At 47.3% G+C, this 23,650-nt stretch overlaps 1 protein-coding gene and 1 long non-coding RNA gene across 3 annotated transcripts in view; one reads left to right on the top strand and one right to left on the bottom strand.

Moving 5' to 3' along the window:
* The first annotated feature begins 3,432 nt into the window (after positions 1 to 3,432).
* Positions 3,433 to 8,558, top strand: LOC116668568. 2 transcript variants are annotated; one of them, XR_004325719.1, is made up of 3 exons: positions 3,433 to 5,093; positions 5,266 to 6,124; positions 6,887 to 8,558. It is a non-coding gene; the product is annotated as an uncharacterized LOC116668568 (long non-coding RNA). The 2 variants fall into 2 exon arrangements; XR_004325718.1 differs by having other exon boundaries at positions 3,433 to 6,124.
* The window catches only part of STARD13 (StAR related lipid transfer domain containing 13), a 210,189-nt gene continuing 194,659 nt past the window's right edge, over positions 8,121 to 23,650 (bottom strand). Inside the window, 8 exon segments of the mRNA XM_032496319.1 lie at positions 8,121 to 10,442; positions 11,130 to 11,306; positions 14,271 to 14,488; positions 15,017 to 15,238; positions 16,106 to 16,220; positions 16,829 to 16,875; positions 16,877 to 17,040; positions 21,927 to 22,125. Coding sequence (XP_032352210.1) covers positions 10,325 to 10,442; positions 11,130 to 11,306; positions 14,271 to 14,488; positions 15,017 to 15,238; positions 16,106 to 16,220; positions 16,829 to 16,875; positions 16,877 to 17,040; positions 21,927 to 22,125 — 1,260 coding nt within the window. The 3' untranslated portion in view covers positions 8,121 to 10,324.

The raw sequence follows: 23,650 nt of genomic DNA, 5'->3' as shown, positions 1-23,650 counted from the left end.
CTGGTGGCCTGTGTCTCCTCAGAGGGAGGCACTGACAGGAGAAGGAAACTGGGAGCCCACGGGCCCAGATTCTCTCTTTCCCAGGCAGGCCTACCCGATGGGCATTCTTAGTGTCCATTCTTGTGTTCCCAAGACGGTTCAACTGCCCCTATGGGCAGAACATTCTTCTTGGTTTTACAGAACCAGCTTCCAGTCACTTTGAGCTGGGAGACTTTTTGCTGTTTTAAGGTGTCTGTACTTCTCTGCTGGGCCAGCTGGGTGTGCCTCTCAAGGGTTCCCCCATGCATGCCTACGTTTGAGGGGGTCCCCAGCACAGAGCCCCCCCCCCCCCCAGTATTGCTCAGTGTCTCCAGCTGGGAGGGGATGCATTTGACTTTCTGCTCTCCTGTTCTTCTTAATTAAATCTACTGACTGTGAGGTCCCAGGGCAGATGTGTTCAGTTAGCACGGTTCTCTTACTCACTCATAGGGTGGCACCTAGAAAAGGCACAGCGAGCACGAGAAAGCACGAGTCACAGCCCAAGGGGGTTTCAGATGAGAGTCCAGGGAGCAGAAATACGCTGTCCATCTCACCTCTCTTCACTGCTTCTTAACAAGCACGTGGTCAGTGGCCATGTCCCTTGGCAATTTATAAAGGCCATAACTTACACAGTTACAACTCACTCTTGGCTTAAAAAATGTACCAGTCAGTCAGTGAGAAAAAGAGCGATGGGGAACAGTCCCTGCAGCGGGGGTACGGAGAGTTGGGCGGCGGGTTCGCCTGCCTGGAGCCCAAGGAGAAGGGGGTTCATGATTGCATCACCTGTGCATTTAAAACCTGAAGAAAACCGACTAAAATTTGATCTGCCCTTTATTAGCGTCATGGGCCGGCAATTTTAAATAATTTCAGTGAGATATTTTATTGCTCCACATTCTAATCAATCGCTGCAGTTACTGCTGAGTTTTGGTAAAACATATGTAAGCTTCCGATTAGCGTATTTGATGATATATCCTTTGATAAGCCTTTTATTCTACAAGGAGGTGAACTCGAAAACTCTCAGCCCCTGACACAGGCAGACTCGGCAACGCTGTTTCAATAGTAAGAAAATAAGCAAGAGCAGGTACCAGTTTGGAATTGTTCTCCTTGCTGTGGGCAAAATTAGGTTCCTATTTCCAACCCTGTAGATTGGACTGTAGATTTGAAATAAACAATGAGTGTTTGTAAAAAAGAAAAAGAAAAAGAATGAGACCTTGAGTGAATTGAATTCTGTCATTTGCTGTGATCCACTGGAACTTTGATTTTGCTTAAAGTTTAAAACAGTAAACAAAATTTAAATCTGAATGACTTCGCTCCCACTAAGATGGCTATAATCCAAACAGTGGATGGTCACAAGTTGACAAGGATATGGAAGAATTGGATTCCTGATGGATTGTTGGCGGGAGGGTAAAATGGGGCAGCCGCTTCGGAACGTAGTTTGGTAGTTTCTTAAAATGTTAAACAAAATGTAATGTATGGTCCAGCACTTCCGCTCCTGGGTTTCTACCTATGAGAAGTGAATCGCTGTTATTTTACCACATTCTGTTCCTTAGAAGCAGGTCACTAAATACAGCCCACGCTCAAGGAGAGGGAATTAAGCTCCATCTCTTGAAGAGAGAGGCCACATAATTTGTGGACATATTTTTAAACCACACTGTGAACCAGTGCTTGGTTTACATCTTTAGGGAACTACTTTTCAGGAGGGAGGTGTTTATGGTTGGAGAGTTGAGGATGCTGTAAGGAAGGACTCTTTCTGCTTTCCTTTCATCTTCTATCGATGTAATATCCATGGCAAGCACAGGCCTGTCCCTTCCTAGTCTTTATTCTTGCACTGAATATGCCTTTTACAAGTCTTTCTTTTATTACTATTGTTTATTTGTTGCTGTCCTCAATACATTCTGAGAATCTCAGTACATTCTTGGCTTCAGACTTCCTGACACTGCCCTTGAATCTGTTCTTGATATTTCCTAGAAACAGGGCATAATTTTAATGGCATGAGATAATTTTAATGGCATGAGATACTGTTACCTTGTAGGGCTGAGATCTTGGTCATCTCTTACCCATGATCCCTCTCCCCCAGGCTTGGAAGGCTCTCTATGCACAGGAACAATAGCAGAAGGAAATCAGAAGACATCTTTATTGATAGCTGTGCCAATGTCTGAGAGTTATAGTAAAGGGCTCCCACTGCCTCTGAACCTAAATCTTAGGACTGAGCAGGCCCCGCGTGCCACGGGCCTGGGCAGGGGATCCATCGGCACATTGGCTGTACTGACCCGCCCAGCTGTGTGTGCAGAGGAAGCCACACGCACGATGGGTACCACCTGGCAACGCTGGGACCACGTCCAAACAATGTCACGGACCTCGGTGAGTCACATTAGCATCTCCCCTCCCCTAGCAGGTGCTGTGGAGGGCTGGACAGAGTAGCCTGGCTAGAGGGAGAGCGTGGTGGTCCCTCCCTGATGTGCCGCCTCGCTGTTTCCAAGCCCGGCCTCACCAGAGGGCCTGCTGGGCAGCCCCACTGTCTTAGTGTCTTCTTCGTGATGGAGGCTGTTGCAGTTACACTCAGAATGTCACCTTTAGAAGATCTGCGCAGCCAGCTCCTGCCCCAGGTGCTCTCACAGACAGCATAGCTCCCTGACTTCTGCACCAGATCCTTGATTTCATTATCGCCTTCCACATGAAGGGAAGCAATAGAGCAAGCTCAGATTGCCTGCGTTCCAGTCCTGGTTGGGTGATTTCGGGAAAGTCACTTACCCCTTCTGTGTTTAACTTACTCTTCTAAGAAACAGAGATAATAGTATCTATTTCTTTGGGTTGTTGTGAGGATTGATCCACAAAATGCATTTACATACGTACGTATAAGTGAGTGTGTATGAAAAGTCCTGGGTAAACAGCAGGACCTCAATGCACGCAGCTGTTGTCGCCTCCGCACGTTTTCCTTAAGGGGGAGTTTGTTCCACGTGTGGCTGCTGGTGATCTGAAACCTTAGCTCTTTATCGGGGAGTCGGAAGGTTCCCGGGATGTTTGCGCTGCTAGGTGTGAAGCTCTGCTTCACTGCTGTTCCCCTCACTAGGCTTCAGATCCCACTTGGAGAATGCGGGGCGGACTGCCAGCCTGCCTGCTGCCTCTCCTGGCCTTGAGTCCTTTGTTGCATTTCAGCGACCTTCACCACGCCCTGGGAAATACCGCTGGTAGACAGTCTCTGCCCGAGTTGCACTGCCCACGTGATGTCACCTCCAGTCTATTTCTGATCTCTGCATAACATCTTGACAATGGAATGTGGGAACACGAGGAGCTGTTCGTTTTACACTCCCCAGTCCTTGAGCAAAAATTACAAGGTGTCCTTCTGTCTGCTCAGAGAAAGACTCTCCCTTTCTCCTTCTTACTCAGTTCCAAGAAGCAACAGCTGTTGCTGTGTGTACAGTTGTTTAAAATTCCTTCATTTCATGTAAAGGCGCCTGCTTGATGCTTGCTTTGTGATTGTCTGGGCCCTGAACAGTGACTGAGTCATCAGGACTACAGCGGAGCAGGGCTCAGTTTAATGTGAATTTTGAGATTTATGGGGAAGATGAGCTGGCCACACAGCTGTCTGAAAAGCAAGTAAGGCGGCCCAACTGCTGCTGCATTTTGTTTGAAACACTGCATCGCTGCTTTGATATTTTTCTATGCTTTGTACATACACTGCTGGGGGGATAGAAAACTAAGAAGAAATCTGCTTTCCGTTGCCATTTCTAAGCTTCTTTTGAGTTGAATGTTCAGTTTTATGAAGTTCTAGAAGAGAAGCCCGGTTCTGGAGTATGTGTTCCTTGTCCCAGCAGGCAGCCCCCGTAGACCCCAGTGATGGATGGTGTCCTCCTCAGCGGCTGCTCGTTAGAGAGTATATTTCATTTCAGATGATTGGGCAGCTTTATTTCTCCAAAATAATTTGAACTGCTCATCTCTATGGAAGTCAGCCCACTCTGTGGTGTAAATAGAATTGACAGTTATGCCTGTTTCCTTTTTATTTTTCCTGATAGATGAGGGAGCAACAGAGAAACTGCAGGAACACAAGGAAAACCAATGAATACCCCAAATCCAGCAGTCTTATTTTTTTTGCCTGGTAATCTACAGTTTGGCACTCCCTCACTCGACGTCTTCAACTCTTGTCCATTTGGAGTCTGTGGGAAGCCCACCTCCTGTTGCCCCACCAGCCCCAGAGAGGCAGGGTCCCGTCTCCCCTGGCTGCCACCGCTGGATGTGGGTGCTCCCTTGGGTCTTCCTTGGGCACAGAGTTCCTGGCAAAGCTGTGCATTATAGGATTGAGACAAAGTGGATACCACATACCTTCTTGGGGACTTCTTCAGAAAATGCTTAATGGGCTTGGAAACCCAAGGAATGGGGGTGGGGATTCTCAGAGAAGAAAAGGTGAGATTCAGACAGTGTTGAACTGGTGGAAGGAAGGGCCGGGTGGGAGGAGGCTGCCTAGAAAAGCCCTTCTGAATTCAAGTAAAGCTCCCATCCCTTTCTGTCCCCGGAACCCAGCACCCAAGCTTCCCCAGGGAAGGAGGGGCCAAGTGGGGGAAGAGACCCCACCCCCTCCAGCCCTCCAAGAACAAAGAGATCAGGTGACTTTCAGCGTTAGGCTTTTTTATGTGGAAGTGTAATTTCAGGCTCTTCTTTATTCCAAAAATAGCTCCCATCTACCTGCTGATGCCTGAATTCCTGTAACAGGAGAGAAAGCCTCAGATGCCCAATAATGTGATAAAAGTCTCTATTATGCAAATCCATAGTGAAGCAGCTCCGGCTGAAACTCATTCACATTAAAATGTCATCAGTCAGCTTTTCAGCAGATGGGATGACTGATACCCACCGAGATGGCTGCGTGGACAGGGGCCGGAAAGGGAAGGCGAAGAAGCGCCGTCACAGGCGCCACTTTTTCCTGGGATGGGCCCAGTTTTAGGGCAACGAACCCACGCGCTTCCAAGGTGTGGTTATCTTCCGGGTCTTCGGGTGGCGCCGCGCGGCCGGTGCGTGGATGAAGGCGGGTCTTCGGCTGAGGCGAACTCCTCTCGCCCCTCAGCGCCTGTTCGACACGCTAGGTGCTGGGGCCCGGGGCGAGGCGGGCTGCAGCGGGTGCTCACTGGCCCCCAGAGTGGGGGCTGAGCGGCGGGTCCCCGCGCGGCGGGCCGAGAGGTCAGAGCCTCCGGGGTCAGGTTTGGGTGCCTGCAGCTTTAAGTTACAACCTATCTTGTACTTCTCCCCGGTGTGCAGGTTGAATCTTATCACAAGTGTCACCTGTGGGGATTTAGGGAGGCGCTGGGACCAGTTCCGTAAGCAAGTATCACCGGAGAGCGGGGTCTTCCGTCTCAGGACCCCGGTGCCAGTGTGACCGACGTGTGGGGCCCAGCAGTGAACTGACAGGGGCGTGGGCGTGGTCAGCAGGGCCGGGTGTGGGTGTGGGGCCGTCCACCCCGAACGCTGCGGCCGGGCCGTGGGGGCTCCTGACACCTGCAGGGCTTGCGAGGGCCCTGCTTTCTGACGGGCTGGGAGACGCGGCCACCCCCATCAGCAAGTGTGCCCTCGGAGGCTTCATTCGACTCCGTTGCTTTTCCTTCACAAGGAGTAAGTCTCAGCAAACTGACTAATGGATCATTCCCACCACTGTAATTTCAGCCACTCCCGGGGAGCTGGAGGGAAAGTACTCAGCGTGTCGTTTTGAATAGTTCTCTACCCCAGGCCCTCGGTGAGCTTTTCCCTGACTGTCTAATCCATCTCCTTCCTCTGTTTTTAATTTTTTCCGGAAAGCTTCCCAGGTCACTTATTTATCTTGTTTCTTGGGTATTTTCTTCACCAAACCGTAAGTTCCATGCGGACAGGGATTTGTTTGGTCTGTTTTATTCACCGATTTTATTCATTGTTTTATTTACTGAACACCTAGAACATTGTGTGGCACATGGTGAGCTCCACACATATTTGCTGAATGAATTAACTAATCCAATTGTCCTATTTTCTGCAAGCAGATGTTCAGCATTTGCTAATTTCAGAAACCACTGCATTTAACTTCTTGGAAGACCAGCTAATTCTCCATTCTTTGTGTTATTGGAGAGTTGAAGTAGTCAAAACACAAAACGTAAGTTATTTCATTAACTTTGGAATACTCTACACTAGGCTATGACTTCCATTTCTTTGGCTCCTATTATCTTTATGTCCGGTTCATTTTAAATACTTATATAATAATGTAGCAGAAGGTGTCCTAGGAGATGGAGTTTCAGAGCTGAGTAAGACATGGTCCTTGTTCCTAAGAGCTTATAGTCTAGGGGAAGTTAGATTTATGGCCAAATAACTAAATGAGATGTGGTTCATGCGATAAAATTAATATATGAAGATGCAAGTGGAATTCAGACAGCTGGTCAGGAAAGTCCATGAGCAAATAATGCCAAAGTAGGCTTTTGAGGAATCAATGGGCTATCATATGACCAACAAGATGGGGAGGAGGTCAATGCAAAGTCACAGAGACGGGAAAGAGTGGCTTGTCTCACTGGACCACTACCTGTACGGCCAGGAGAGGCAGGGACAACACAGCTCCAGTGAACATGGGACATACCTCCAGCTTTGGGCCCTGGTCACTCTCTTAATGTTTCAGACCTGTGTGACCCGCTGGTGGCTGAGTATCTCCACCTGGATAGTTCATAGTCATTGCAAGCACTACACGAACAGTGTGACACTCTCCCTGACTGGGGTCTGTTTTACCCCTTTACATTAACTTTCTCAGAAGAAGTCATACGACTGGTTTTTCTGTGGCCAAATATCAAAAGACAGAAGCAGAACAGTTTCATGCCTAAGAACTTCATGACGCAGACTCAGAATCAAGTTTGGATTTCATCTGCTTCAGGGTCCCAGAACCACGCTGGTGCCTGTGGCTGCTAGAATGACAACCACATTCTCTTCTTTCACGTAGAAGAGGAAGGGAGCAGTTGAAATTCTTCCTTTGCCTGTGAAAGCGAAACCTTCAGGTAATGGGAGGCGGCATGAGAGTGAGGGGCAGAGAGCAGAGTTTGGATAATTTTCATGGGGGCATACCATCTTTAGGGCTGCTGTGGCTTTTGTAGCCTGTAGCTGAGAATGTTTGAGAGCACCTGCTTGCTTAATTAGGGGCTACCTCTGTCATTTCTGAGAAGGAAAACATACAGTCATCCCTGGGTATCTGCAGGGGATTGGCTCAGTTACCAAAATCCAGGGATTGCTCAAGTCCTTTAATTTATATAAAGCAGTGTAGTATTTGCATATAACCTACACGTCCTCCTGTATACTTTAAATCATCTCTACATTACTCATAATACCTAATACAATGCAAGTGATATGTAAATAGTTGTAAATACAATGTAAATACTATGTAAATAGTTGCCAGTGCACAGCAAATTCAAGTTTTGCTTTTGGAAACTTTCTTGTATTTGTTTTGAATATTTTTGATTGATGGTAGGTTGAATCCTTGGATGCAGAACCTGTGGATATGGAGGGCTGACTGTGCAGGGAAGGAAGGCAGGGGGCTCAGAGTCAGATTCGGCTGTTCTTCACGGTCTAGTGGGGCAGCCATAAGTCTCAGTTTCTAGTTCACTCAATGAAAATGAAATGTAGCTAGAGTTCCTTGAATCTTTCATAAAAATACGATACCTATGTTCTCTAGCTTCTAGATTTAAGAACAATGAAATGTAAACGAAATCCCTACCCACAGGTTAAGGCACCAAGACTGTTACTGAACGTCTGTAGACAACAATCTTCACTTTCATGTAACTCTTTATATTTAAGGGAGATGTTCACTGTGGTACCAAGGAGTCAAACTCATGGCGAAGCTGTCTTAGAGAGAAATCTTCCTTAGGAAGCAGGCTTTCCACCTACAGGGTGAAGTATGAAAATCAAATTTTATAGAAAAAAAGGATATATTTAATGTATATAAATTTATTTGCCTTGGCAATTATTTATTTACAATTGATGATTGATACCAACAATTGAGGTAAAAATATACATGAGGTATAAATATAATATTAAGGCAATATTATATTTTATTTCCATTGGCAAGATAACAATGAATAAAATACTATGGTATTTGACAAACAAGCTCTTTTTCCTCTTTTTTCTTTTTCTTTTTTTAAGGATGTTCTGTGTTGTTATGCAGCAGTGATGTGATTAATATGTGCATAAAATTAAAACGTCAGGTAATCTGAAGAGAAGGGGAGTCAGAAATACAATCACATTTGTTTTCATTCTGTTTTAAATATCCTCTAGGCTCTGGCTTCTCAGGGTGTGATCTTTGGGCCTGCAGTCTGGGCATCCCTGAAGCTGGTTGAAAATGCAGACTCTCAGGCCCACCCCCAACTGCCTGGATCAGAGTCTGCATTGTAACAAGATCTCCAGGTGATCCATGTGCCGCTAAGGCTGGAGAAGCCCTGCTCTAGGTGACATACCACCATTCGTCCTTGTGTGCCTGTCATATTTTCCAAAAACATAGGGTCCCATCTCTGGAGTAGGACCAGCATTAAGCTAGATTAAAATTCACTTAATGATCTTGTCTATGCCTGTTAAAGTAATCCGGCATTTATAGTTAAATTTAAGATGCATGGCGGGGTGAATCTGTTTTGCTCACAGGGCACTGCCCAAATGGAAAATTAGGGGTTTGCCGCCACCTTCTTAGGTAGGCAAGGAAACAAAAATTCCCAGGTCACAATTCGAACAGTATGATTTTACTTGTACCATACAGAGCTCACATATAGCATTTTTATTCCTCTCAGTAAAGAATTGCACATTGCTGATAAGAGAAAATATTACATAAATGCATACAATACAAAAAAAAAGGAAAACACTCATTTAAGTTTCTTTTTCCTCCAACACCGATTGCTAAATTATGATACCAATCTCTCCCTGAAACCAAACACAATAAATTATCTTCCTCTCTACAGTTGTTGAATTACAATAAAAAAAAAAAACCAACTTAAATTCATTGGCAATTGGTTAAGGAAGTCAGTTTGCTTAGTCTCTACAATAATAAATAAGGTTGGGGCAAATGCATAGGTAGATTGACTGGCTAATGAAGAAACGTGGACTTAACAAACTTGTTTCTGTTGTCTAAAACTAATTGAAGAACACAGTTTTGGTCTTAATACTAGTTTAAAACCCTGTCTTTCAGATTGCAAAACTTTAATGAAGTCTATCTTGAGAGCGTCCTACGTAGCGATATTAGAATTCCCTGAAGCTGTAATGGTCCAGGACTCTTGCATGACCATCATCTCCCTTTGTCTGGTGTCCAGAGTTAAAGTCAGTGCAATGCATTGGTAAGAAAATGCCAACTAACTGTGACCAAATAGGCCACTGGTCAAATAGAAGGACATTCAAGAACATTACAAAATGTATCTATGAGAATGCGGTAAGACACAGAGGCTCCCTTTGGTGGTGACTATGCAACGGAGATTATTTTCAGCTCTAATCAGCAGGGGAAGCACAGGTTCTGTTTCAGTCGCTCGCGCTGACTCCAGTGGTCCACCAGCGCCCGACATTTCACTGAAACGGCCCCTGCTGGCCCCGTGGCAACTGGTCATCCAGCCTTGAATTTGGTAATGACTTCTCACCCGTGTCTTTGCTTTAAAGAGGACTAAATATTCTTTTCCTTGCTTTATCAACACTCCATGCTCAGTTTTTGAATAACACAAACTGACAACAGGCAAGACCCATTTAATGCTGTTGTCCTTTGGTTGGCTAATCTTTGGTTAAACATCAGGGCAGCCTACATATTTTCACACTTTGGTGTTGGCAGCAGATCCTGCTCAGCTTACAGGACAGCGGGGAGATGGGGCCCAGAGCAGCTTGGAAAGACAATGGGGGGAAGGGACTCGCCGAATCAGATGTGTTCCTCTTCAAAATACGCAATTATATATAAAATGGTATTTTACATATATACAGTAAAGATGGCGATATACACACATATGTACATATGCTATACATACATGTATTTACAGTTAAGAATATGCTTCTTAGAAGCCTTTAAATAGCAAATTAGGCAATGCACAAGGAATAATCCATTTAATTTTAAGTAACATAGATAAATGTTCTGATTTTTAAAAATATATTAGTAGGGCTATAGCCATCTCCAGGAAGGCTAGAAAAGTTCTTGGAAATTCCTGCATCTTCAACATTCCGACTTCTCAGTGCTTCCATGTTTAAGCATAAACCTCGTCAATCAGTTTCTCTCTCCCTCTTGCCTTCTCAGGAGCACACGCTCTCCCACGAGTGTTTGCTTTCGCTTTCTCTTCCCTGAGTTTGATGTCACACTGGGGAAAACTCAGATTTTTGTCTCTGGACCCTCAGCAATGAGGGGCTGAAAAGAGTTTCTAATCCTGGCAACTTCCGCTGCACACAGGTGTCCAAAGCCTCTATTGTACCATTCTGGGGAGTGACCTCTGTGGGGACAAAAATCAGAAAGGAAGTGGGAAAATCTTTTTCCAAATCACAACTTGTCATGTTCGACAGTGCTGTGCTCGTGCCCTGCGTTCCCCTCGGGGCTGCTGCTCTGAGGATCTGAGACCCTCATTCTGTCGTCAGGGGCCTTAAAATGCCTTTTCAGCCAAGTGCTCAGTCTCTCCTCCCAGCACTCACGGGTGCTTTAGGATGACAGCCTCTCGGGCCAGTCAGACTAAATTCTAGGAATTACCGAGAAAACTCAGTCCACATCCACCCAGAGCAAGAACTCGGCTCAGCATCACGAATGCCCCGAGGGAGCTGGATTTAGGTTAGTTTCTTCTCAAAGGAGGGCCACTGGAGGGAGCAGCCAAGGGGGACAGGCTGAAGAGAAACACAAGCAGGGGGACTCGGATTCACTGAGTATCTACTACGTGCTGGAGTTTGCTCTGTCCTGGAAGCACAGAAATACAAGTGGGGACAAACTGAAGATGCTTCAAGACGAGCAAAGGGCTGCAGGAGAGCACCAGAATTTTAGCAAGGGTGGAAGGAGGAAAAGCAGGAGGCACACAGTGGCCTCTGGAAGTGTGATAATGGCAATGAGGGGAAGGGCCGTGAAGGAAGGAATCGGATGATGAACAGGAGCTGAGCCTCGGAGCCGCGCCTGTCACCCGGGTGTGCACACCCACCTCAGGTCCACCCTGCAGATGTGGGTCAGCCGCGACTTGCCGGAGCCACACGGCTCTATTAAGTACTGAGAGTCCATCACCACAGCCCGCACACCGCCCATGAGCTGGGCGTCCTCGTGCTCCACGGAGAGGGACACCAGGGTGCACGTTCCTTTGGGCAAATCAGTCTTCCAGGTCCTGCAGCAAAACAATCCCGCACCTCAGAATTACGGCTGAGAAAGAAGACCTTGAGTGCAGCACTGAGGTTTACACTTGCATTTTCCTGCTCAAATTTCAGGCCCAGTTACTTGGATTAAGCTAATGGTTTCCATAAGTGCGTGTAACGTTTATACAGCGCAGTTCAAAGCAAGGGCCTCAGCCCTCCGACCCAGAGGTCAGAAGTGGTCTTGCAGCTTTCAGATCTGCCTTTGGAATCCCCAAGGGAGTCTGCAGATGCTCCTGCCCACCATCGAAGGGATGGCCTTACCCTTTGGGATTAGAACCCGTTCATTTAGTTCATTCAGCAAACATCTATCAGATGTGCAAGCTCTGAGACGACACTAAGGACACAAAGACCTCCAGCCCAGGATGAGAACAGACCCACAGAGAGAACCCTAAAACACCGTGGCAAGTGCAGTGATATGGCTGTGTACGGAGCACTCCCGCTCTGAGAGCATGTGGAATGGAAAGGGAGGCATACAGGGGAAGGCTTCTTGGAGGAGGTGACGCTCAACCCAAGTCTGAAAGGATAAATGAACTGGTGAAGCTTCAAGCTCTAGCTTGAAGAAAACTAGACACAGTTAATTGCCTTCAAGTCCCTGAGTGGCTCTGGAGTGGGAGAAGAAATAAATACAGTTGATTTGACGCTCAAAAGCAGAGATACAAAGGCATGTTTCAACTCAGTGCAGAAAACAGCTGTCTCACGATGTGCATTCTTCAAAAATGGAGTGGGCTATGGGGCTAGGGAGTTCACTGTTACTGGAGCTATTCAAGCATAGGGGGCTACCACCTGCGAAGAGGTTGTAGATGGGAGTTAGGAACCACGTGAGCATCTCTGTAACAGTGACTTCTACCATAGAATAGGTTGGATTATTATAACCTCAGCTGTTTGTGTCACGGGTCCCATCCCCGTGCTTCGTAACCTCATCTAGCACTTCGTCCTGTCCTTGCACACCAGAAGGAGAAACTATTACCTGGAATTTGGGAATAAGCAAGCCCTACACAAATGCGAAGCAACCTCTCCGTGAGTGAGACCATTCTCTTTCCATGCGTGGTGCTGTGACTAATAATGAAGACTGAAGACTGTACAGATTTGTGGGGATAAAAGAGAAAAGACTTCAGTGACTGTCACTGGAAGCTCCTGAGGAACTAGACAAAGGGATAAAGTGAGACGTAAACACGGTACTCCTAAGAGGAGACCAGCCATGTGTGCGCTGGCCTAGACGGGGAGACGCCCTGAAGACGGGAAGTACCTCAGCCTGTGACTTCCTCTCCGTACCTGTCACTTTCTGCCTTTTATATCATAATCACAAGGAATTCCTTTTGCAGGAAACATGACTGGTTCATTATTAATCCTCCTAAGTGCTGAGTTCTTCTCCGTCAGCACCTCATGGTCCACCCACCTTCTCCTTCAAGTCTTGGCTCAAATATCAACGCAGTGAGACTCTGCTCTGACTACTGTATTTAAAATTCCTCCCCTTACTATCCCTCTATCTTACTTAAATCACGCCAAGATAAGTAATCCTATCCGCCTTACTTATTATTTATTGACTCTCTCTCCCTGATAAAGGAGGAGCCTGGAGAGAGCAGGCTTGCGGTCTGCGCTGTTCCCTGGGTATCCCTGGAGCCTCCGACGGTGCCTGGCTCCTGGCAGTGATGGGAAGATCCATGAGAAACAGCAGGCGGGCGGCACTGCAGGATGAATGGAAGGAGGGCGGGTCCGTGCTTGGACTCTGGCCCTCAGCCTCCCCTAAGGTGAGGGAAGAGGCGGGCTATGGCGCGGCCCCACCCCCACGGTGACCATGCTAGAACTATTCAATTTTCTTGCAGGGGTGAAGGTGGAAAGTTTAACTTCCAGGATATGACTAATGTCTCAGTAACTGTGGTAATAAGCCACCCTTACAGCCACCCACATTCCCCACCAGGATCCCAAGGTTGCTAAGATAAACACATATATTTAGGGAAAAAATGACACTTAAAATTCAAGGTCCTAAGGACCAATTCCAAAGGCATAAATAGCCCATGTGAAAAGTAACCTTTAGTTTCCCATCAAGACTAGTTTAATAAAGGAACTATTTTAAATATACATTTGGGAATTTCACGAGTGATTCCTTCTATACTGCTAATCTATGAGAAGAGACAGTATTCACCATCAATTATCAATAACAAAGGATTATTGAGTTAATTATATTTCTTGGGGTTTGTTAGTTTCCTCAACCCCTGTCCTTCTAATTCAACACCGACGCACCAGCCCATGCCCAGCGCTCTACTGCGCAAGCTTCCTGCTGCTGGTTGGAGCATCTAATTCCGAACCCCGAGAGCAGGGGTCCCGAACGCAGCCCAGAAATCTATGAGAAGCAACATTTCAACAGTAGACACAGGACTCGCAAGCCCTGTCAGGCCCTGAACTCTTTCTGGACATCCAAGCGTGCCAGCATAGCGGGCCCTCCAGGGCTGTGCTGAGGTTTCTGTGCGTGGAAATGAGTTATGAACACTTGAAGTCACACAGATGGATTTTGAAGTTACACACACTCCAGACTGAGAGTGACACAACTGAGGCCTTGCTTTCCAAGGGGGAGAAAGGCAAAATCAGGAGAAAAGCCAGTCAGATTCAATGTGCATAATTTGGCAGAAAGTACAACTGGACAAACCGCAGCTACTGTCGGGACTCTGTTCGGAGGAAATGAACGGTATTCGGGGCCTGATAAACCGGCGCTCCGTGATGAAAGAGGCCACGAGCGAGCCGGCAGAGCTGTGCGCTGGTGAGAGAAGCCGGGAGTCGGGCGCGGACACGGCAGCGTAAGTTTTCACGCTGGGAAGTGAGGGCCGGCTGCGCTGTTCCCCGGCGGCTGGGCCTGGGTGGGAGAACTCTGAAATGCTTCAGCCGGCCGCTCTTCTCCTGCTTTCGGAACAGAACGTCTTAAACCCCGGAGCCAGGCTTACCTGAGGACCACGAAGTCTCTGGAGGGATGGGGCGCCATGCTGTTCACCACGTACTGATAGATTTCTGTCTGCTGGTCCAGAGTCTCCACCACCTTCCACTGCACAAAATCCTCATCCCACAGGTGGCGCTCTCTCAGCACGCGATTCAAAACCACCGAGGGGGGCGCCTCCACCTCCACAGCCGCCTTCCACAGCTTCAGCGGGGGCCCGTCTCCCACCTCGGGAAAGACAGCAGCAAAGGCTGAAGGGGTCGGTCACTGGTTCTAACAAAAACCAACCGTTCTCCACTGGGCATTCAAAAAACACCGCCGATTATGTAGCTTGAAGTCATGGCTCTGCATGCCTCAGTTTTAAAACATTCATCCTTAAGCTTAAAAGAAGGATGATAATAAAAATGATAACCAACACACACAGGGCTTCCTGTGTGGCAGGCACTGTTCCTACCCACCTGATTTTTAAATAGCCCTCCTCTGACAGTGGTGCTATGGTTATGTCCATCATGCAAATGAGCAAACAGAGGCACAGAGAGGCGTGTGACTGACCCAACGTCACACAGCTAAGGGACAGGGCCAGGCCTGGGACCCAGCAGTCTGGTTCCCCAGTCTGCAGTCAGACTCCAGAGTGGTCTTGGACTGATTCTTGTCTGAGCCAAGCCTTGAGGACAGAGCAGCCTTCTTCAAAGCAAAACAAATCCCTGATTGTGAGACTTGGCTCTTTGAAGGTTGAATCCCAAGCCCTTAGATTACCTTTTTGAAAGCAAGATCTGTGTTGTCTGCACTGGAACACGTGACCCAGCCTTTGAACTTCTCCTTGGCTTCCTTCTGGAGGCCCTGGACGAGCTGTTCCAGGTATGTGTGGAAAGTGGCCCCACTCTCCTCCAGCTGGGCCCCCAGGTCTTCCAGAGTTGGAGGATGGATCTCAGCCTCCACATACGAGTTATGAGACTGGGCCACCATCTCAAGCGGGACCTGAACCAATGGATGCATGGAAGAGTGACGCACTGAGCTAAGAAATGCCGAGACTAACAGAGAAAGCAAAGTAGCCTTGTGGGAAACCACTGTATGGGCAATGGGCCGAGTGCCGCGGGGCAAGAGATGTTTATCTAAGATCAGTGACAAGGGGGTTGGGGAGGCCTTCCTAAAGTCAGGAAACGCAAATCTGTTTGAGGCTATATTTATTATTCAAAACATTGCCAGGACTGCCCATTCATTCTTTCCATTTTCCTTTGATTTTACTTGTAAGGTACTTTTATTCAGTTTGGTAAAACCTGGGCTCAGGAAAATTAGAGCGCACAGACTTAAGGGAAACATCAAATATGACTTAGAAATAGCTTTACCTTTTTAGCACACTTCTCCCATTTGCAAATGCTAATTTTGCTACAAAAAGTTTGCCAGCAGTCTAGTTCACTTGTTTCTTTAGCATATCTGTGGCTGTGTTCATAAGCTGTCATTGATTCTGAGCTAACAGTGATGCCCAGTATCACACACATACAAACACACACACACACACACAGATGTTGACTCTAATCAAGTCCCGAGGTCACATCAAATATTACATAGGTGTCCGGCTAGCCTGGGACCTGGCACCTGAGGTTGAGGTACCTGTTTTCATAAACACCATCAACATGGTAAACCCAAGAGCCTTTAACTGTCAAAGCCTCAGTTATGCAGCTAGCTCCCCGTGTTTCTGGGCGGCAAAGACCAGATCTGTGGCGGGTACCAGTGTCAATATAAAATCGAGAACAAACAGAAATAAGCCCTAAGCGTAGCAACCATTCCAAGCATCTCACCAAGTTCCAAGAGCTGTGAAGAAGGCAGTCGGAGCCTTTCGCTCACCTCAAAAAGTCTGTCGCATTCCATGATCATGTGGGCCAGCCCCTGAGCTGCGGCCAGATTCTCACTGAGGTCCTTTTGATCCGGCTTCCCGGTGGCGTATTTCTTCTGGATGACTCTGGAATTGAAGGGGAGAGTCCTCAGTGGAGCCTAAATCCAAGAGCTTTTCACAGTACAGAGTGCATCCCTTTGCTATGTCTTTATGCCCAGATGCCCCCCCGATCCCAGACTTTCTCATTTCCAAATAAAAACAGTGACCACACGTCTTAGATATCCTGAATCAGGCTGAGAGTCTGACAGCCCATGATGAAAAACCTTGGAAAAATACAAGGGCAGGCATAACTGCTGGGGGAGAAATTAACCTATTTTTCCCAAGTTTGAAACCACTTCACTGCAAGCTGCTGTGCTTGGGCCTTAAATCTAGCCTTTAACAAAAAAATTAAAGATTGTAAAATACTACTTCGTGTACTCTCTCCCTCCTTCCCGTGAACATACACAAAACAAAACAAAACTCCAGGTGTTCTGGATCACCAAGGCCATTCCTCAGTGTTACTGTGATAGTTCCATGACTCTGAGCCACAACAATCAGGTGGCCTCCAAACATTTTCTGACTATAAAGCACGTGCTGATACATCCTCAAGTTGAAATCCGACAGGAGAAGTTTTTGCTCAGTCACTGCGGGGAACACCTGGTTTAGGATTAGTGCGCCTGCTCAGAAAAACCCACCTGGGGGAGCTTTCTTTCTTCAGTAAATTCAGATGGAAGAGGGACGGGGGCCAGACACACAGCCAGGTTCATGGACGTCATCTGGTTCTCCTCCACCGCGCCGGCCACGTCGTGGAGGAAGCACAGCAGCGTCTGCAGCACCTCCCGGCTCTCGTCCGCCAGCAGCAGGACGGCCGCCTGCGCTGCCTGCAGCCGCTGCTCTCTGGGGACATCTGCGGAACAGTGGGGGCCCGGCCATGAGAGGAGCCAGCAGGAGGGAGTGAGCCAGCGCCCCTTCCCGGGGACACACTCACGGGCATCGTCATCGTCGCCAGTGAGGACGACGACAGCTAACGGTGCAGAGACGTCCCTGCTTCTCTGCGGGGCGGGAACCCCAGGGTCTAACTCCAGAACCCCGAGTCCTGACGACGAGGCAGGACTTGGCAAGGAGCACCCTGTCCTGGCCTTTCTTACTCCCGGAGAGCAATCCACCTCCTCACCTGCTTTCAAACCTCTTGCCCCTCCCCAGGATGCCCCGGGCTTGGAGGAGAGGAGCCAGGCTCCCTTCGCAGACCCGTTCCCCTTGGGGGTGTCCCTGCGGTGGTGCTGGGCGCTGGCCGTGCAGGCTTGAGAGGGAATTGGCCCCAACAACGAGGTGAATGAAATGGAAACACCATAGAAAAATGGGTGCTCCGTGTTGCATTTTGCTGCCTCCTGGTTGTGTTTGTTCGTGATCTTTTAGGCCTGACTCACTACCCTGATTCCTCTCACCCTGAAAGACAGTCAGAAGCTCACTCAGGTGATCCCCGTTGTCTTTCTTCAAACACCAGGTTCCAGCGCAGGCCTCTGTAGCAGGGATCTGTGCTCCGAAGGGTGTGGGAAGCAGCTCTTAGAGTGTCTAATGGTGTTTATGTTTTCTCTCCTGCTTTAAAAATACTGATTGGATGTGTTTTATGATGGGCACAGTGTATCACAATGTATTTATATTATTAAAAGTGAGTGAGTACGCACGCTCAGATCCCCCCTGCTGGTAGGTGTGCCTGATAAAAAGCTGTGGCACCTGCTGCTCTAGGGCTGTGGCGTGGCCCCTGCCCAAGCCCCGTCCCTCTCGCCACCATACGTCCCGGGGCCGGGAGCACTCCTGGCCCCAGTCAGCCAGCAAATCCTAATTCTGGAAAAGCCTGACCATGAGCTGAGTGTTCTGGCCAGAGGTTTGTCAATTTTGTTTACTCTTTCAAAAAAATAGCTCTTGGTTTGATTGATTTTTTCCCCTATTTTTAAAAAAACCCTTTATTTTACTTGTTTCCTCCCTGATCTTTATTCTTTCTTTCCTCCTGCTGACTTTAGGTTTTGTTTGTTCTTTTTCTAGTTCTCTTAGATGGTGGGTTAGGTTGTTTATTTGCAATTGCTCTTATTTTTTGAAGAAGGCCTGTATCACTATGAGCTTCCCTCTTAGGACTGCTTTTGCTGCATCCTGTAGATTTTGTGTGGTTGTGTTTTCATTGCCATTTGTCTTAAGGTATTTTTAAATTTCTTCTTTGATTTCATCGTTGACCCATTGGTTTTTTAGCAGCATGTTGTTTAGTTTCCATGCAGTGGTTTTTTTCTCATTTTTCTTTCTGTGGTTGATAGAGTGCTCTGGAACCCATCCCCGCCCCCACTGCATCCACTGTGTACTGGCACAAGACAGACCTGGGGTTGGCAGAGAAGAGCCATTTTGTTCAAATGATCAAGAAACCTTTTTCTTTTTTTTTGCTTGTGCTGAAGCAGAAGCAGATACTATTAATGACTTCGAGCTTGTCATTGAAATGTCATAAATTCAGCTTGAGCCCTGGAACTGCTTTTAAATAAGCTACTTCAGGTAAGATGTCCAGTGCATGCATTGTTTAGCTTTAGACTGCCGACCTTCTCTTCCGTGCCAACATTTTCTCATGACTGCATGTTGTCTCAGCTTCCTCCTACTCACTCTTTTCTTTATCCCTCAGGAAATACCTTCTGTCCATTATTTTCTACTGAACATGCTTGTGAAGGTCCAGTAGTTCATCCCCAAATCCAGCATGCCTATTGGATCCTATCCTCTGGGACCTTTCTGTGACACATGGCACTCCTGTGGTTCCAGCCTCTTCCTTGGCTCGCAGGAGACTGTTCTAGAGCTGCATATCTAAGTGTGGATGATTTTCCACCATGAGGGTGGCTAGCAGCACGTCCAGTCTCCTCCCTGCCTCCAAATCAGCTTCCTTCCCTCTTCCTTTCTGAATTCTCCCAGCCGTCAGGCCTTAAAACTACATCTTTGATCATTCCAACCTTCTCTTCCTGGTAGACCAGTGGGTTTCATATATGCTCATTGTCATCCAACACTCTGATGAAAGTCCCAGAAGCAACACAGCTACAGCAGACCTGCTCGGGAGAACTGTCCATCTTGTCCCCACAGTCATTTGGAAACTGACTCTGGGTCTATCCATGGAATGAGTATCTCCAGCCTTGCTGCTGGAAGTCACAGCCGGTGACCCAGAGTGCTGGCTCCCTAACCTTCCACTCTCATCCAGGCCAGCACCTCAGACACCACGTCCAGATTCACGTCAAATAAGGACTTCTGGTGGACGTTCATCCTGGGGGACCAGCTTGCCTGCCTAGGGAAGACCTACTCTCTGCTGCTTCCTCTGTAAGAAAACCCACGTGCGGGTCAGTTTGGGCTGTAGTGTGCTCAGGGAAGTTGAGCCCTTCCCTCGAGCCCAAGGGATAACCATGTCAGCCTAAACCAAAAAGGGTAATCCCGTTGCTCTTTCCAGTGATTGATTTAGGGGAGAAATGTAAAATTTCTGGTGTATGGGACCAAGACATACGCTAGGCCCTTCTGTAAATTTATCTCCCTGATAATAAAAGGTATATGCTCGAGGAGAACCCTTCTGCCCACCTCTTGCCTTTGAATGTGATTTTGGGAAGACATGATAATGATACGTGTGGCGATCATATTGTGACCTTAAGGCGATAACCGAGGGAGGCTGACTTCAGCCAGGCTCACTGAATTAACTGACTCTGCAATTATTTAACTCCAGATTTCTTGTCATGTACAATTGTATAATGTCTTTATTATTTCAACAACTGTTTGTTGGATTTTTGGTTCTGTCTTTACAACCGAGAGCATTGTAACTGGTAACCCCCTCAACAACATGCAAGAGCTCCCCAATGATTAATGAATCAAATATAAACTCTTTGCCCTAACGTTCATTGCCACTTGATTCGTACGGCCCGAGTCTAATTTTCTGGAGTCACCTGGTGCTGCACTGGACAGTTACCCTTCTTGCAAGCCAGACAGACACACTGCCATCTCCTGACACACATGCGTGCTCACAGCTTCACTCAGCACGTGTTCCTCACACGCTCAGCCTTCAGCTGTCAGTTCTCGACCGCGTCCTCATGCCTCATCTCAACCCCCTTGCGTTTTCTTTGTAACCTTCTCCTGGAATTTCTCCCAACTTGCTGTACTGCAGTCACTAACGTGCATGCCTCGTCTCCCTCAACTGTAAGATCCTCAAGAGCACAGAGGAAGTCTTACCCACCCACATGCTCTGCGGTGCACGCAGCACAGTGCCCAGACACAAGAGGAACTCAGTAAATGTTTGCTCAGCTAAAATAAACCCTGATTTGATCTGGTGTTTTGTTTTGGGTTTTTTGTTTTTTTTTTTTTTTTTTTTTTGTTTTTGAGTCTCACAAAGGGCTAAAAGCATTTATCTCATGGAAATAATCTGGCTTTAACCTCAGACTAGTGTCAACCTTAACCTGAGAACTGATTAAATGTCAAGACTCACATATGCTACTTCCAAACCAAAAGGGAGATTTAATTGAAAAATGTAGCTCAGCCTCCTGCAGCAGAAACAGCAGGAATTCCCTGGCTCCAGCAACATGTATCGTTAATTTAACTTAACCTATTCACTTTGACAAAATATTTATTTAGTGGGTCACCACTTTATCCTGTTTTAACAAGTGGTACTTGTTATAATCCTCTTTGAATCTGCAATATTGTAGACTCTTGAAACACATTTATTGCAGAATTCTCTATAGCAGGAGTCTTCTTCGAGTTGGATCAATTCCATGTCAAGGTCCACTTCATGCATATGTTGTGGAAAATCTCAGAAGTCCTCAGGCCAATTGCTTTCTTCTAAAGAACTGAGGCTTGGACCATTAAATATTTACAGCTGACCCTCAAACAACATGGGTTTGAACTGCACGGGTTTGCTTAACAGGCGGATTTTTTTTCAATAAATACACAGTCGGCCCTCCCTATACTTGGGTCTTGAATTTGTGGATTCAACAAACCGTGAATCCTGTGTTTTGTTTGTAATTCGAGCTTGGCTGAATCCTCAGATGCAGAACTCGGAACACGGAGAACCAACCATGGGACCCGAGCATCCTGGGCAGGTCCTAGAACCAATCCCACGCGGTGCTGAGGGACAACGTCATAAACATACCCGTGTAGCCAGAAGAGTCACGAGTTAACTTCTGATACCCCTCTTTGCAACTGTCTTTAGCAGGATACCCACTTTAATCAATAAGGGCTATTTTCAAAGATTAATTACAGGGCCTTTGCTGAGAATTATCAACTTCACATCACTTATAACGTTCCAAGTGAAAACATAAATTAGTTGAATTAAACTTAAGACTTGTTTTGTTTTGCTTACTTTTCACCAATTAAAATACATTTTATTAAAATACATTTGCCTTTTATTTCTAGTCATTTTAACACTTTTGGATTTCATATATCCCAAGGAAATGCTTTCTTTTAAATAAATCTAGATGGAAAATATATTCTATTGTTTTTCCTTTTCATTTTAAATTTATTAAAAGCCCGGTGAAAGTTAGTTTTACAACTTACACAGAACCCTATTGAGAAGGACGGTTTTGGAGTCAAGAGGTTATTTTCAAGTGCACAAAACATAGCTTGGAGATCTCCACAGCAAACCGCGAGCAGAGCTTACTTCTGGAGAGGAGCTAGAAGTGTAACTTTCATGTATCTCTTTACGGATTCGTGTAGTACTCGTATAACTAAAATTCCATCGACAGCTGTTTCTCAGGCTGACAGATGTGCTTGAGAACACTGACCTGCGTGGCCCGCACTTACACTGATAGATGTGGAGGAAGGTCTCGCTGAGCTTGTTGGTGAAGAGCGGCTCGGGGAGGTCCCGGAAGAACTGTTTCACCATATCGGCCACGTCGTAAGCGGACTGGTCCTCGTAGCTGACGTTCTCGGGGAAGCTCTCATTCATCTGACGTAAGGCATGGATTCGCGACTTCACGCCTGATTTTCGAAAAAGACCCACCTGAAACAAGCCACAGGGACATGTCAGTGAGGCCGCCTTTGCCCCAGACGTTTTCTTCCTGCGGCAAGCACCTTGGGGGTGATGAGAAGGCAAGGGGACAGGACTCCATGGGTTGGAGCTGTATCCGAGCTAGTAAATTGTAAATGACTAATCTAGCTGCTTTGGGCAGCAGGTGAACACGGACTTCCTCTCCCACAAAATGAAAATAAAAGTAACATCCCTGCCCCTTACAGGGCTCTTGAGAAAATACATGTGATCGTGCTTTGTAACCTGTCAAGCCTTGTAACACGGTAGACGTTATTATTTTATTCATTTATTTAACAAGAAGTGATTAAGTACCCCCTATAATCAAGCAGACTTAGACTTGCTAGGAGTCATTAGTGAGCAGATGGGACAAAATTCCCGCCCTCTCGTGCTCACACTTGAATGGGGATTTTGAGAAGGTTCGGTCAATGGAAGGTTTGGTGGATCCCAGACGAGTAACCACATCCAGTGCCCCTCTGAGGGACAGCTTTATAGGGACTATGCTCATGAACAGAGTAATATCATAAGCAGGTATTTTGCCTGAAAGTCTCACACGCTTGTGCTTCTTGGATTCCCTGTGGCACTCGCCCGGTATGTGCCTCGGAGATGCCGGGCACTTGCTACTCCGCGGGGTTAGTTATCATGCGTATAAGCTAGGGCCCTGGTGAGAGGGAATCCCGAGTGCCTTTTCTGCAGACTTCAAGACATCGTCCTGTGCCTTTTCCATCCTTAGGCTTAGGCTCTGCCTCTACTTGACAGATAAATGCAGCAACGAGGCGCCGTGGGAATTGCCCCCGGGAAGGCACAATCAAGGGGGAGCAGCGCCCTAGAGGAGGGAGGTTCCCGCAGTGGTTTCCGGGTCCTGCTGTGGGCTCGCCCCACTGTGGACCTGCCACCATCCGAAACGAACCGAGCTTCTCTGGGAGCCCAGGCTTAGAGTGAATTAGTACGTCTGCTATTTTTAAATGCCTGCGGGACGTCGAGTTGCTCAAAACTCGGTCCTTCAGCGCTCAGCCTCCACTCTTCCATTCCGAGGGGGCGCACTGCTTGGCCCCCTTCCACGCAGCACGGTGGCGCAGCCGCAGTGGTCAGAGGGGGGCAGCGCCCTCTGGAGCCGGCGCCGCTCCTCCTCCTGACACCTGGACACACGCCCCCTGCCTGCCCCGTGTGCCCAGCTGTTCCCGGCCCAAGTTCAGGTGCCCGAGGAGAGCTCTCTCGGTTGTTGCTATAAACAGAGAGCAGCCTGAATTCTTTTAAATTGCAGGTAACAGCAAGGGAAGAATTCCAAGCAATTAGAGAATGCTAGGGTTTTGTATGCGTCAGCTGTGGATCGCAGGGGCAATCACGCACTGCTACTTTCTGTGGCAGTACAGACAGGATCCTTAACAATACTTCTTTGCATTCCAAGGCTTACCACCCTAATTCCACAGAGCAGGGTATTTGCGCGCAGTGTCACTTAAAACATTAACTGCTTTTTTATTCTTAAAGTTTGGAATGTCTA

The sequence above is a fragment of the Camelus ferus genome, chromosome 14 (assembly GCF_009834535.1).
Source record: "Camelus ferus isolate YT-003-E chromosome 14, BCGSAC_Cfer_1.0, whole genome shotgun sequence".
NCBI lineage: Eukaryota > Metazoa > Chordata > Mammalia > Artiodactyla > Camelidae > Camelus > Camelus ferus.
This window is presented reverse-complemented; position numbering and strand designations above follow the sequence as displayed.